This window comes from Bemisia tabaci, chromosome 6 (assembly GCF_918797505.1).
Source record: "Bemisia tabaci chromosome 6, PGI_BMITA_v3".
Taxonomy (NCBI): Eukaryota; Metazoa; Arthropoda; class Insecta; order Hemiptera; family Aleyrodidae; genus Bemisia; species Bemisia tabaci.
In genome coordinates, this window is record NC_092798.1 from 31,887,961 (window position 1) to 31,901,522 (window position 13,562).

The 13,562-nt window shown below is 41.0% G+C and overlaps 1 protein-coding gene across 1 annotated transcript in view; it reads left to right on the forward strand.

The window, feature by feature from the left end:
• The window catches only part of LOC109043989 (calcium/calmodulin-dependent protein kinase type 1), a 241,963-nt gene that overhangs the window by 192,982 nt on the left and 35,419 nt on the right, over window positions 1-13,562 (forward strand). The window contains 1 exon segment of the mRNA XM_019061422.2: window positions 751-885. Within this exon segment, the coding sequence (XP_018916967.1) occupies window positions 751-885 (135 nt within the window).

The following is a 13,562-nucleotide window of genomic DNA, read 5'->3' on the forward strand; positions in this document are numbered from 1 at the left end:
GAACGGAGAGGCGAGAAAAAATGTGTGCTTTCGAACTGGGACCATCACATTTGCACTCTCTTAAAAGTTAGCCGGAAAAGTTCTCCAGCCGCCAAGAACTTCCGTCCCAGAAAGCTCCTCTGCCTCTTCCGTTTTCTCGGGCGAGGGCGAGCCGTATTCTCCATTTTTACTTCACACGCCACACAATCAAGCTATAACGCTCGAATCGGGAAACGAGGCGAGAAAATACTTCGGATACTTTGCATCTGCCTTTCCCCTTTTCATCCCCCGCACATGCTTTTCCACATTCGAGCGGGAAACGTGATGAGCCACGGAAATACTGCCCCCAATTTCGTACCACCGGACTCCAATACTATCGTGCTAAGAAAGAACATCGTATGAACATTCGAGAGTTGCCAAATTTTCTTCGATGAAACGTTCATTTTCAAGGAAATTAATCAATATTTTTTCTTGAGATTTTCAGGAACCTTAGGTGAAAGTGTGAACAAAATAATCTGAAAAATTAGAAGAAAAATGACCAAAAGTTTACCATGAAATTTGTATATTATCAAAGGAATTTTGGCAACGCGTGGAGGTTTATGCGGCGTTTTTTCTTAGCACGGCAGAATAGCTGTAAGTTCAGTGTAATATTTACGCACTCCCACAAAAGTTTGTTTATGATAATCATTTATGTTCGTATGATTTTATTCACACTCTCTGAACCCATGTCCAACGTTTTATACATGAATGGTTTTTTGTTTTTCTGTGTAGGGGAGCATTCTCAGAAGTGCGCTTGGCGGAAAGCAAGGACAAGCCAGGCCAGATGTACGCTGTTAAAATAATCGACAAAAAAGCTCTTAAAGGGAAAGAAGACTCCTTAGAAAATGAAATAAAAGTTCTTAGAAGGTAAGGCTGATTTTATTTATCACTGATTCGTCACTTTGCACGCATTTGCGTTAATTCATCTTTCCATTTACCATCTCCAGAAGTCGAGGTCGTCACGCATTCCAGTTTTCTCTGTTGTATAAATCGAAAATTCACATTTATTCATCGGATTTCTCTTTCGTACAATACCAAACCAAATACTAGAGAAACTTATGGTGAAAAATGAAGGAGGATCATACATTATAAATAGTTCGGACGAAGAATCATGTCCGTCTTAATCAATGGGAACCTCAATAGTGAGTAATGAAGGTTCCCGTTCTGGGATTCGCTTTGAGACCACCACCATTCTTGTCAGGGATCTTAAGGAGTTTTTGAGATAAAGTTTCTAGATAATCCTAGAATAAAAAAAAATTATTGATAGGAAGATATTCAAATTATTCAACCAACAAATAAATTACTTGTATTCCGTCGAAAACCTGCAAATACTATGTATCTTAAATAAGGGTCATTCTGAACCATGGATAAAAACCTAATGAGATCATGTTTCTAAAGGTTTTTGTGAGAAATATTGAAAAGCATATATTTCTGGATCGATTCCACTAAAACGGTACAACAAAATAACGAGCTTAAGGTCAAAATGACCCATGTTAGTAGTGACCCAAACATAAGCACCGACACCTGCACCGCATCTATTTTTTTACAAAATAAGAACGGGTCGAACAAATGCAGCCCTCTACGACTCCATATCTCTCGTTTTCGGAAGGCGATAACTCCGTCAATATTGACGGTAAATATTTACTATCTTGACAGCTTTATTATTTTCAGCGAATCTAGAAGATTGATTCTATGACTTAACTCAATAGACCAATTGTGGCGCGACGTCCAAATAGGATCGCTGTCGGATGTAGGATGTAGGTCTGATTGTGAGACAGGAATGAAGCGCCTTATTTTCCACGTGTATGCAACACGGACAGTCTACGAGCACGAATAGTGGCCTATTTTAGCCGTGCATCCACCGCCTCGTCATCTGAACCCTGCGTTGCATCACGTCGCGTTGAGTCTCGTTAATTGATTAGTGTGGTAAATGCGGAACGCATCTCGCGCTTTTTCCATTTTTTTCCCCTGAACGCATCAATTATTACGCTACAATCTCGAAGGAAATATTTATTAATTGAGGTATCGCATTTTGCGTGTTAATTAAATAAATTCAATTGAAGGAGAAAGTCTTGCCTTTACACGCTAGTCGTCATAATTGTTTCATTGGATGTAAATTTCGGACATCAAGTGCATCCTCAGCCCTAAATCACATAATTACACAGAGCTCCTGGATCTATATGCATAACGTATGGCTCAGTTTGGCCGATATGTTATTTTTGTCAGAAAGTAGAGATAGTGCAATAATGATAAATCATTCCCCAAAAAAAAGTAAACTGTGCCTCGCACTGGTAAAAAAACCTCTTGGACCAATGCCCCATTGCATTGACTTAAGAGTGCAGTTTCTTGTCGCCGGATTTAAGAGTCTTGAACTTTTGTTTCAAGTGGATTTTGCATTGATTCAAGCAGATTTTGCATCGAAACAAGAGTCCAGACTCTTAAATCCGACGACAAGAAACTGCACTCTTGAACCAAGAGGTTTTTTTTACCAGTGTGCGACCTCCGCAACGCCGCAATCTGAAATTTGCGGCCTCGTAGTTTCGCTATCGAAAGAGGGAAAAAAGGAGGCGGATAACTGATAGATAGAGTAAATTACTTGATATGAGAGGTGGTAAAGTTAGATGTCGGTCGCTGCCTCAGGCCTCGAGGCGCAACAACATGCTTCTCGACGTGGTCTCGTGTTTTGTTCTCATTTTTTAAACCTTTCCGGCGACTTTTTTACTTTGTGGAGCTTGCTGTTTATTTTTCTATACCTCTGCCCCGGCAGCTTTTCAGCCCTGTATCCTTTTGTCCCTGGTCCCTGATCCATGTTGACTTCCTTTGATTTGATTTCGTTCCTACTCGCATTCCGTTCACTGGGTCCTGTCCTTACAAAAACCCAACCATTTAATCACATGGGCTGCTCGCCGCACAGTGGATCGAGTTAATAAGAGAGGTCGGACCAAATTTGAAAACTTTAAGCGCTTATAACTCCGTTTATTACAAAACTTTGAGGTTCTAAAAGTGGTTTTTTTGGTTTTCTCATGAAATTTTCTCCCAAAACCACCCCTTGAAATTTAAAATGTGACGAAAGAGACGTCATAATTTGCAGTTTTAGTGAAAAATTTCATGTCCGTCCTCTCCGATTGACTCGACGATCCACTGTGCGCCGTGTGACAGAAGACTGCATTTGAAAAATCTCCGATGGACTAGTCATGCTCGCATGCTCGTTGCAGAATCGTGTCTTCATGACTGAGTCTTGTCCATTAACGAGACATAATAATATCCGTCAAAACGGCGCTTAAAATGTGTAAGGATCTTTTAGTCAATCGTTGCTATACACAGGGTGTCTAGCATCAGGATTTTCTCGAATCTATCAGGATTTGAGATCAACCAGGAATTAATCTCGATTTCATCAGGATTTGAGGAAAAATCGGTCGAAAAATCAGAATTTGAGAAAAGTCGGCAGTCCGATCGGATTTTTTTATGATTTCGCATACGCTTATGCAGCCATTTTATTTTTTTCCGCAAAAATCAGGATTTGGAAAAATTATGAAATCAGGATTTAGCAGTCAAAAATCAAGAAAAATCAGGATTTCCCAAAATAAAAAAAACTTGACACTCTAACAGAGCATTTCAGTTCAACCACGACCGATCCTAATCACCTTCAAAACGGGGGATTTACGCTTTGTTTCACTCTAAAAGGAAAACTGAAAGGGAAGTAAGGTCCTTAAAGGACCCTCGAGGAATCCGGCGGTGGATTGAAATGCATTGACCACCTTTTAATTTCTCTTTCTTTTTCTTTTTTCCAAACTCTTAAAATGTGTAAGGGTCTTTTAGTTAATCATTGCTATGCAAAGCATGTGAGTTTAACCACGGTCGGTCCTAATCACTACTTTTTTGTTTTTTTTTTGTATGTTGTATGTTGTTTTGGGTTTTATATCCGGGGGATACTGCGGCCTTGGAAGGAATCTGAAATTGGAAAGAAATGTAGTTTTTAATTAAAGCTGGGATGAAAGGGTAAGGGTAGGTGTCAGGTCTAGGGATTTATATTAGTATTCTGTAGGAGATAAAGGGATAGTAATGAGGTTTTATGATATGATATAGATTTTCTTGTATTGGGGTTTTTTGATGGTCAGTTGAAGGCCTGGTTATTTTCACGTTCACAGAGGCTCAACTGGAACGACTTATTTTGCCAACCTAGGACAGAGCCGTGGAAATCATATATCCAGATTCCAGGAAAAAGTAGGAGAGAGAAAATGAGAATGGAAATGAGAAAGGGATAGATGGTATTTACAGTTGGATTTTGTTGTGTGAGAAAAAGATTGCTATTTTTTTGTAGACTATGGGTTCAGGGTTTTGTAATATTTTAATGAGGGTTGCGGGGAATTTAATGTGGTTCCTAATCACCTTAAAAAGTGGGATTTACACTTTGTCCCACTCGGAAAGGGCTACAGAGAGGGAAGGTCCTTAAAGGATCCTCTCGGGATCCGGCGGCGGATTGAAAATTGGAGTGCGACGAGGTGGCGGTGCGGTGGCGGGGATCCCGGCGGACCAATCAATCTTGGCGGGGCTAAAGCAGCGGCCAGGCGAGGCGGCTCGGCCAATTGCGCTCGGAGCGAAGCGCACTGGTGACCGGCCAGCAGGGGCCAACTACAGCTGACCGGCCCGCTTCCCGCTTGTCGCCCTTCATTACTCACCTGAACCCGCCCCCGCGCCCCCCTCCACCTCACATCTCTTGTCTTACATGATTATTTTCAACTCGCCCGACCACGACCCGACTGCCTCGCTAAGAGTCCCGACCCGACGACGGACGCGTGCCACGCTCACAGGAGAATATCGCCGTGCTAAGGAAGAACGCCGTATGAGCCTTCAGACGTTGCAAAGTTTCCTCTGATAACATGTTTATTTTTGAGGAAAATTATCAATATTTTTTCTTGAACTTTTTAGACTTTTTAGATCGTGGTGTCTAGTTTTTTAAAAAAACCGGGATTCATCAGGGAATGAAAATTTACCGGGAAAATCGGGGAAAAATCAGGGAATCTGTTCCAGAAACCGGTCATCTCTTCTCCAACCACCAAAGGATCATTTCGTTCTCAAATTTGGCGGTCTAATCTGACGTGCGCCAAAGAAATGGCTGTAAGATTAATTAAAATCGATATTCACATCTAAAACGCTGGAAAATTATATTCTTTTCCCCGAGAAAATCCCGGGAAGTGGGAGAAAACTTTGGTTTTCCTAGGGAATGAGCTCCTGAAAATCAAGGAAAATCAGGGAATAATCAGGGAATGAGCTTTGCCAAGAAAAGTAGACACCATGTTTTAGATCAAATTACGAGCAAACTTATCTGAGAAATTTGAAGAGAAATATGCACAAATTTTCTTGAAAATCAGAAATTTTTCAAAGGAAATTTGGCAACGTCTGAAGGCTCATACGGCGCTTTTCCTTAGCACAGCAGAATATTCCAACCACATGCAGCAAGCTGTAGTTTCGCACGTTTTGACAGGATGACAAGCTTTCGAAAAGTCATTAAAAACCTGGAGAAGTCAGAGAATGGACCAACAGACAATGAACGATTTTAAGCATTCTCATATCTCTGTCTCTGAAAAATATTCAGATTTTTCCCAGTAAATTCGTTCTTAGTCGAAAGTAACGTAGCAACGTTTGAAGACTCATACAGCGTTTTTCTTGAGCATGGCAGCGTGGGTAGGGAAGAAACGAAAGATACATGCTCACACATATTTTTTTAAGGTTTTAGAGAAATCCAAAATTCTGTATCACAAGGCTAATCGATTCATATTGTATCTTTGCCCTATCTTCCTCGGTTATTAATTTTCCTTCTGAGCATAAAAAGGTTTTGCTGACGTCATATACGCCATCGCAAATAGCTCACTAAGCAATCGACTCGAGGGAGTGGTAGTTGACGCCGCCGTGAATTGGAGCAGCGCCACCTTGCGGTTAACTTGTCTGTAAAAGGGATTTTATTAATTGCGAGTAGCACTTATCTCTCAATCTCACCAACGGGCAAGCCGAAGCTTTAATCCACAGATCCTATCAGAGACCGCACTGTGCGTGCCGTATGGCCTCAAGTATGTCCCATACTTGCATTCTTCGCGAGCTCATAAAGTCCACGCAAAATAAGTTTGCGCACCTTTAGACCGCGACAGAAGATCCGCCATCTTGCTTCTCGCATTTACATAGAATGTAAAAGTGACGTCAGACGATTCTTAGCCGCAGTCCAGAAGCGCGTAAACTTATTTGGTGTGGGCTCGTGCACCAACTGCACCCCTCTGCCGTGCTAAGGAAAAACGCCGTATGAACCTTCAGGCGTTGTCAAAGTTCCTTTGCAATAACACGACTTTCTCGGTAAACTCTGGTTTGAAAAGCTGCGAAATAAATTTTTTTTTTTAGTTGAAGTTCAAATGTCTAGGGTAATTCGTAGGTGCAAGAGATAATGAGAATTGAATATTTTCCTGCGTAAAAAATTGCCGGCAAGACGCTTTGGAAAAAAAAACACATTGGATCTAGAGTCCAGACTCTTGAAAACATGGACTCAAGAAAAAGGACTCTTGAATCAATCAGAATCTAGCTTAAATCAAAAGGAAATCCGCTCAAATTAAGAGGCTTGGTTCTTGATTTAAGCTTAAATCTGATTGAATCAAGAGTATTTTTTCTTTTCGATGGTTTTAAGAGTCTGGACTCTAGATCCAATGTGTTTTTTTTTCCAGTGCTGTTTTTCTTCGGTTCGAGAGAACCTACTAATGACGTAAACCTAAGTTTTGATCGCACTTTACATTTTTAACGGCGTTATAACAATGACTCGTCGCGAAAATTTGGCAAAACATAGCGAATTCAGGACCTCCCCCCCCCCCCCCCGCCTCTCATGATCTCGAAATTTTGGGCGCACTTGCGAAATTGAACCTTCTACATGTATAGGTAAAGATGATATCCTGAAAGTTTCATGCTTTCTTCCAGAAATGCACGATTCTGGGAACTTTTTCCTCTAATCCGCCCTACTATATCGAGCGTGCGGCTGTTGAGATCGGCCACACACTGCGCGAGGAATAATGTGTTTATTTTCACGCTAGCGCCTTGCAGCAGCACCAGGGAGTGGCAGGGACCTTAACGAGGACTAGGACATAAGAAAGGATGGAATTTCAACCGCCGATACGACTCCCGACAACTTGACTCATGCCCGCGACCCCGCATCCCCGCCGCACAGTGGTTCGAGTTAATCAGAGAAGTCGGACATGAAATTTTTGACTATAACTGCAAATTTCCATGTTTTTTCGTCACAATTTTAATATCAAGGAGTCCATCTGAAAGAATATTTCACGAGAAAACCAATGAAACCACTTTTAAAATCTCAAAGTTGTGTATAAACGGAGTTATAAGCGTTTAAAGTTTCCGAATTGTGTCCGACCTCTCCCATCGACTCGATCCACCGTGCGCCGGCCGGCAACTTAGTCGCCGAGCAGCAAAATGAAAACATTACGGCACCGTAACTGCCCAGAGTATTAACGATGCTTTACAATCGCGGCTAATCGAGACACGCATTAGAATAATCTCAGTACACCATCGGAAATCTTCTCGGCTAACTGAAAAACGGGCTGTATACCCGGAGCCCCGGGGTGCCTCCTATCCCGTGCGCTCCTCGGTAAACACAGCTTGGGAGAGCTGGCGTGAAACCAGGCGAAAGCAGGGGTTTTCAGCCGAGTCGACAAATATCCTCCCCCGCGGGCCAATTATTGAAATTGATAGACAAAGCGATAGACAAAGAAGACAAAAGGGATATGGAGGGGCCCTATTGGTGGAAGCGAGTGGTTACAATAAACAAAAGAGGTAGGTAATAGACCAACTAACAGCAACCCACGACCCTATAGTTAGTCCATCATTTTCTCCCTTAGTCTTTAGAGACCATGCATTTCAACCAATAGGATCGCTCCATACGTCCTATGTTTTCTTTGTCTATCGCTTTGTCTATGAATGTCAATAATCAGACCGCAGCTTCAGTCAGAACTCTTAAAATTGGACGTATTTCTGCCGAACGGAACTATAGACGAGTGGGAAAGATGCGGTGTGCTCTAGGAAACTGCATGAGAAACAATGTCGAAGTGGGCGTGATTCCCTTTAAAGAAATTGAAAAGCGGGATTTTACATTTTGTCAAACGGAACTATGGACCAACTGAATGCGGCACCCATGAGCCATGGGCATGTTACAATAGCATTGTTGACTGGGCTCATGAGTTAAATAACGTCAACTTGAATCTCCTCGTTCTCGTCGTCGCTACTGACGTCACTGGCGCTTTGTAATTCTCATTCATTCTTACGGCCCTGATTAACGAGCACACCCCTTCTTCCCACCTGTCTCTGGTTCCGTTTGGAATAAATACGTCCAATTAGTCTTCACTAAAAAAAATTGGATGCAGTACAGTACTACTGAAGCTCCTTCATGTAGGGAAAGTATGACGTCTCTGGTCCTGATGTCGCGAATGATCAGAAAAATGCAGTTTGGAACGGTTTTGCATTCAGGAATTCCTAATTTGGGGGGGGGGGGGCGAAAGGAAGGAAGGGAAGCTTGGAAATTGGTGAAATGAAGAAATTTTACTGTAGAAAGAAATCTCTTTTTCTCTAGCAAAGTTTAAATGGTCTGCAATTTGCAATTAGGAACTATAATTTCTGGCTCATCTGTAAAAACACTTATATGCATAGGGAAACCAATGGCACATACGTTGTTTTTAAACCGGGCTAGAATTCATAACTCCAAATTGCAAAATGCAGTCCATATCCACTCCATTGTATCCGATTCTTCCGATTGTCAGTATTAACATGTCCAGCTTGTTTTATCTATCCTTCTCACAGCAGATCCTTACTCATTGTCACCGTAGTCCGTATCCTTGTAATATCTCGGTGATAGAAAGCGCAAAAGATTTAAAAATATTTGCTCCCGTTTTCGCGAAGAGTCTCCTCCCAATTCATCTCAGTACAACGTTTCAAGGCGAATGGGCGCCCGAGCTGTACTGGGTGGAAACTGAAAGCTCCTTCAAATGAGTGATTATGCAATTTTAGCTACTCCGGAGGTGGAATAGTTGTATCAAGGCGTTCGGCTCGCCAGTGCTGCCTTCGTTACGTTACCGCAAGTATTCCGGAGAAAGGAGGAGGCACGAGGCCAGGGTGGCACAATTTCATGTAAAATAAAATCATAAAATTTCACGTGAAATCTTTCATGAAATTTCAGAAATGTTGCGAGATATGGAAAAATACCGTTTCCTTTTCATGTTTCGCAAAATGCAAAAATTGTATCTTTCTTCTTTTTTTGTGTGTATGAGTGCGGGTTGCATACTCTAGCCCCTGAAAAATATGAAATATTTCATAGCCTCGTGAAATTTCATGAAATGTTTCACTGAAATTTCCAATCTTTCATTTTCTTTCTTACGTTTCATGCTACCGTGTACGAGGCTCTGAAGTATATCATTTGAAAGGCGATCATCTATTCAAATATTTTAACAGTTTTAACCGCGATACTTTCTTTAGTTTAAAATTGCTCCCCAAACCGACAGCATTCATCGAACGGGTGCAGTTGTGAGTATGAGTTATTTTCCGGGGACGAAAAGCAGCTTTGACCCATCTCTGAGGTGGTCGTACATGTTGCCTCAGGCCTTGAGGTCGTCCTGTCAAATGAAGTCCAGATCGATCGTTTCGATATGCTTGGACCACATTTTTTGCGCATCTCGGTCCTTTTGGCCATACCTTGGACGTGGCATTTATCGCGGAAGGACTCGCTGTTTTGCCTGTCCAAGAACGCAATGTCGGCGGTTTTTTTTTTGTCTTTTGTTCCTCTGACGGTACATTAAAAACGATTCGAAACCGTAAGAAAGAATGTCGAGACGTCGAGGAAATCGTGGCGTTTGTCCGATTTCGGCGATGCGTCCGTGCCGAATTTTGACACCTTCGAATTTCGAATTTAATCTTGATAAATTAAGCTAATCTTGAAGAATTAATTTCTCCATCACTCTTTTCTGACTCGACCGCGGTGAGCTGATTTACTTGCTCGTTATTTTGGGAAAGAGAGACAATAAGGGGGGATGAAAAGGAGGGGAACAAGACGCCTTGATTTTCGATACTCGATAATGGAGACGGAACAGCTGCAGGTCACTCCTGGCGCGGCGGCGATGTAGACAACGGTGCTGTTGACAGCTCTAATTCCTGCTTATTTCCTTCTGTTTTGGTCAGATAACCAAGTTTTGGCGTCGTGTCTCGCCGCACACTGGTTTTAAATGAATAGGTCCTCCGTAGAGGAGCGTAAATCCACAAAATAAAATTTCCCACGAGAAGCAAAAACTAATTTTCCCGATTTTCTGGACTATTTTTTTTTTTTCAAAAGATGGGTCAACATCTGTTGAGAGTTTTAAAGTAATATTTTCGTGGAAAATTTTTTTGGCTCTTTTTGGATAATTAGAAATTTTGAACTTACGCCCTGTATCAAGAAAATAAAGGAAAACTGAAACATTTTTAGGGAAATTCTGAAGTGACTTTTGAAAGTTTTCACCCATTTTCGTCGTTTCCAAAGAGGATAGAGATATCACTTTTAGATACAGATGTAAACATTTAGAGTCATCACTGAATTAACACGTACCAAGTAACGTTTGAATCGTAATTTCTGTCTATCGACGAGAATGGCCCAATGTTCTTGCTAGATCGACTGTGACGACTAAAATTCCGTCAAATTCAATAGTATTTTATTCTTGTTTACGGAAATATCGACCACGACACAATACCTCCTAGAAGAAAATACCTGAAGATTTGAATTTATGTGAGTGTGTAGAAGCGCATTTCGTTGTCAATCTTTACACAGATCCTTATAGAGAATGTGAAAAAAAGTGGATTTTGAAGTGAACTAATGGATTTTCTGTATTCTGCATTTTTTCTCCTGTCTTCACGTCAAATTTTATTTTTAAGGATCAAAAATTGTTTTTCTCAAATCCTTCCCCCAAGCGCCCTCGAATTCGTTGCAACCAGATTGTTTATAAAATCAAAACCGATATTCAGGTGTTCCCTCCCAGAATTTTATTGACCATGATACATTTGAATGTAGGCATCGGTTTTTGTATGGCGATTATTGATAAGTTGCCATTGTGTGTCGGAAGTCGCAATGTGGCCCACTCTGTCGGAGAGTTTTTGTCTTTTCGTTTTCCTCCCTCCTGTTGAGGAATATCCACCTTTCTCCAACATCCATCAACGCCTTCTGCCCCCTAACCTCGTGGGCTTCTCTGTGGAAAGCTCGCCCGTTAATCAATCAACATCTCCTCTACAACTTTCTACAAATGCCCTCCTAAACTCCGCTTTGTTCCTATCCACTCTCCAGATCCAGCCGCCCGATGATCCAAGTATACAGTTCATTTATTCTTAGCGTCTCCATCGCAATTCCCTATCGGTAAAAATCACCAAATAGTGCCTTTCGTTTTCGCTCACATGCTAACGCTGCCGTGATAGCGAAGAGAGCCGTAAGTGCAAAATTTTCGAAATCAAGTTTTCTTCAAAATTCGTCTTGACTCTTTTATATAAAATTACTGAGACAGCTAAAACAGCAAAATTCATCCTAATTTAATGAAAACGAGACGTATGAGAAAGCCGTAAGTGCACAAAAAATGACATAGTTTCTTTCAAGACAGCCGCAGGTGCATGAGAGCCAATGAAAACAGTGCTTTCCAGTAAAGTGCTGCCCTCTTCTGCCAATTTCTAACCTGAAAATGTGTTTGTTGTGCGTCCAAAACGCAACCACGAAAGCATGCAGAAGATAGCACTTACGGCTGTCTTGCTTAACAATAACCTAGCATGAAAATGCGAAAAATACCCTTTTTATGTAATAGAAATAAAATCGGTCGATTTTTAATCATCCATACGATTTCTAGGAGTCTTCCGGACGATTAGTGGCAATTTGACAAAGAACGGAGGCTGCTTTCAATAAAATGTTCCGGTCAGCTTCTGAGCCCGTTTTTTCAGAACTTCACTTTTGCACTTACGGCTCTCTTCGCTATCACGGCAGAACGGCGCAGCGTTGCAAACATACTTCCACCAATAATTTTTTTCTTTAAAAAAAATTAAAAGAAGAGAAATTACCACAACATAATTTTGCTAAAATCAAGTTTGCAGCATTTTGTTCTAATCATTTATTCCCCAGCCTCCCCCAGCAGAATTCGATTTCTCACGGGTCTTTGCCTTCAGCAGGTCATTCAAAGAATCTTGAGAATTTTTTCAGCCCTCCATGACCCCTGATTATTTTTGGAGCCTCTGGCTAGAACTTGTGTATTAAATTTGGCTCATGAAATGTTGAAATTGCTGTTGAAAGAAACTTTCACGCTCTACTTTTCACGGAGTTTGGAATTGATGTCGCGCAGGGGACACCATGACGTCATCATTGAGTTAAAAAAGAAAACCGAAAAAGTCTCAGATGGCAGATAGACAGCCCTCTTTTCAGCTGAAAAAATAAGTCGTCAACTTCTCTGTCTGTTATAGTCCATTAGTAAAAAGTCGCACGTGAAATATATGGCATCGCCTCATCTCGTATTGCCAGGTAAAAATAGAGCGAAGCCTCAATCCTCAATCACTCGTGGAACGCATTCGGAACATGCGGTATATTATGGTGGCTAGTTCCATGTCAAATGATTTTAAAACGTATCTGTGTAGGGTGAATATTTAAATCTGGTGTGTGTTTTCAGTTTTAATAAGACACCTCGGATTTTTGTAGCTTATTTTTTCATATCATAAGAATTTGCCTTTTTTGGTCTCAAAGTGTATAAATGTTAATCTGGTCACTAATTATCCGTAGACACCTGTTTCATAACATAACCGCACTGTAGTTTTCTGGCATTAAATGTAGTAAAAGTATTTACTAACCTTAAATTCAGAAGGAGGAAAAAAGTACACTATGTGTGGTGATGGTGAAATGAAGAGCAATGTGAAATCGATCCTAATACCCCTCTTTTTCCTTTGGTAATCGTATACCTCTATCGAGAATATGACCGCGTTAAGAGAAGAAAATTTTCCCTCAATAAAGAGAAAATACGGAAAAATAATCTACTCTATATCGGTAGAAAATGATTTTAAAACCTTATATGAGCTTTCTCCGGAGCTGAAAAGAAATTTTCAAGACGATATTATTTAATACTCAAAATGCGTGTTGATCTTTTCAATCTCAAAAGCCTTCTCAGAGAAAAATAATTGTTGCTCTTACAATGCTCATATTGGCTTGCAGGTTTCACATACTTTCTTATTCGTTGTTACGTTGTTATTTTTACGGTGCAATAATTCCGGTCGCGGTAAAAATGTAGCGTTGTCATTCGTTACCATGAAAGTAACGTAGTAACGACAACGAGGAACATAGGTTGGACTCGAAGAGCACGGTAAGAGAAAAGACCATTTTTCTCCGAGTTAATGCTAGTCCAGTCTCGATTTTTTGCCCCGTAAAGCCAAGAAGACAGTTCCGTTCTATTTTCCTCCTCATAGAAGAGATTTCTCACAGTTGAAATCGGGACGTTTCATTCAGTGGCGAAGCGTGAACGATC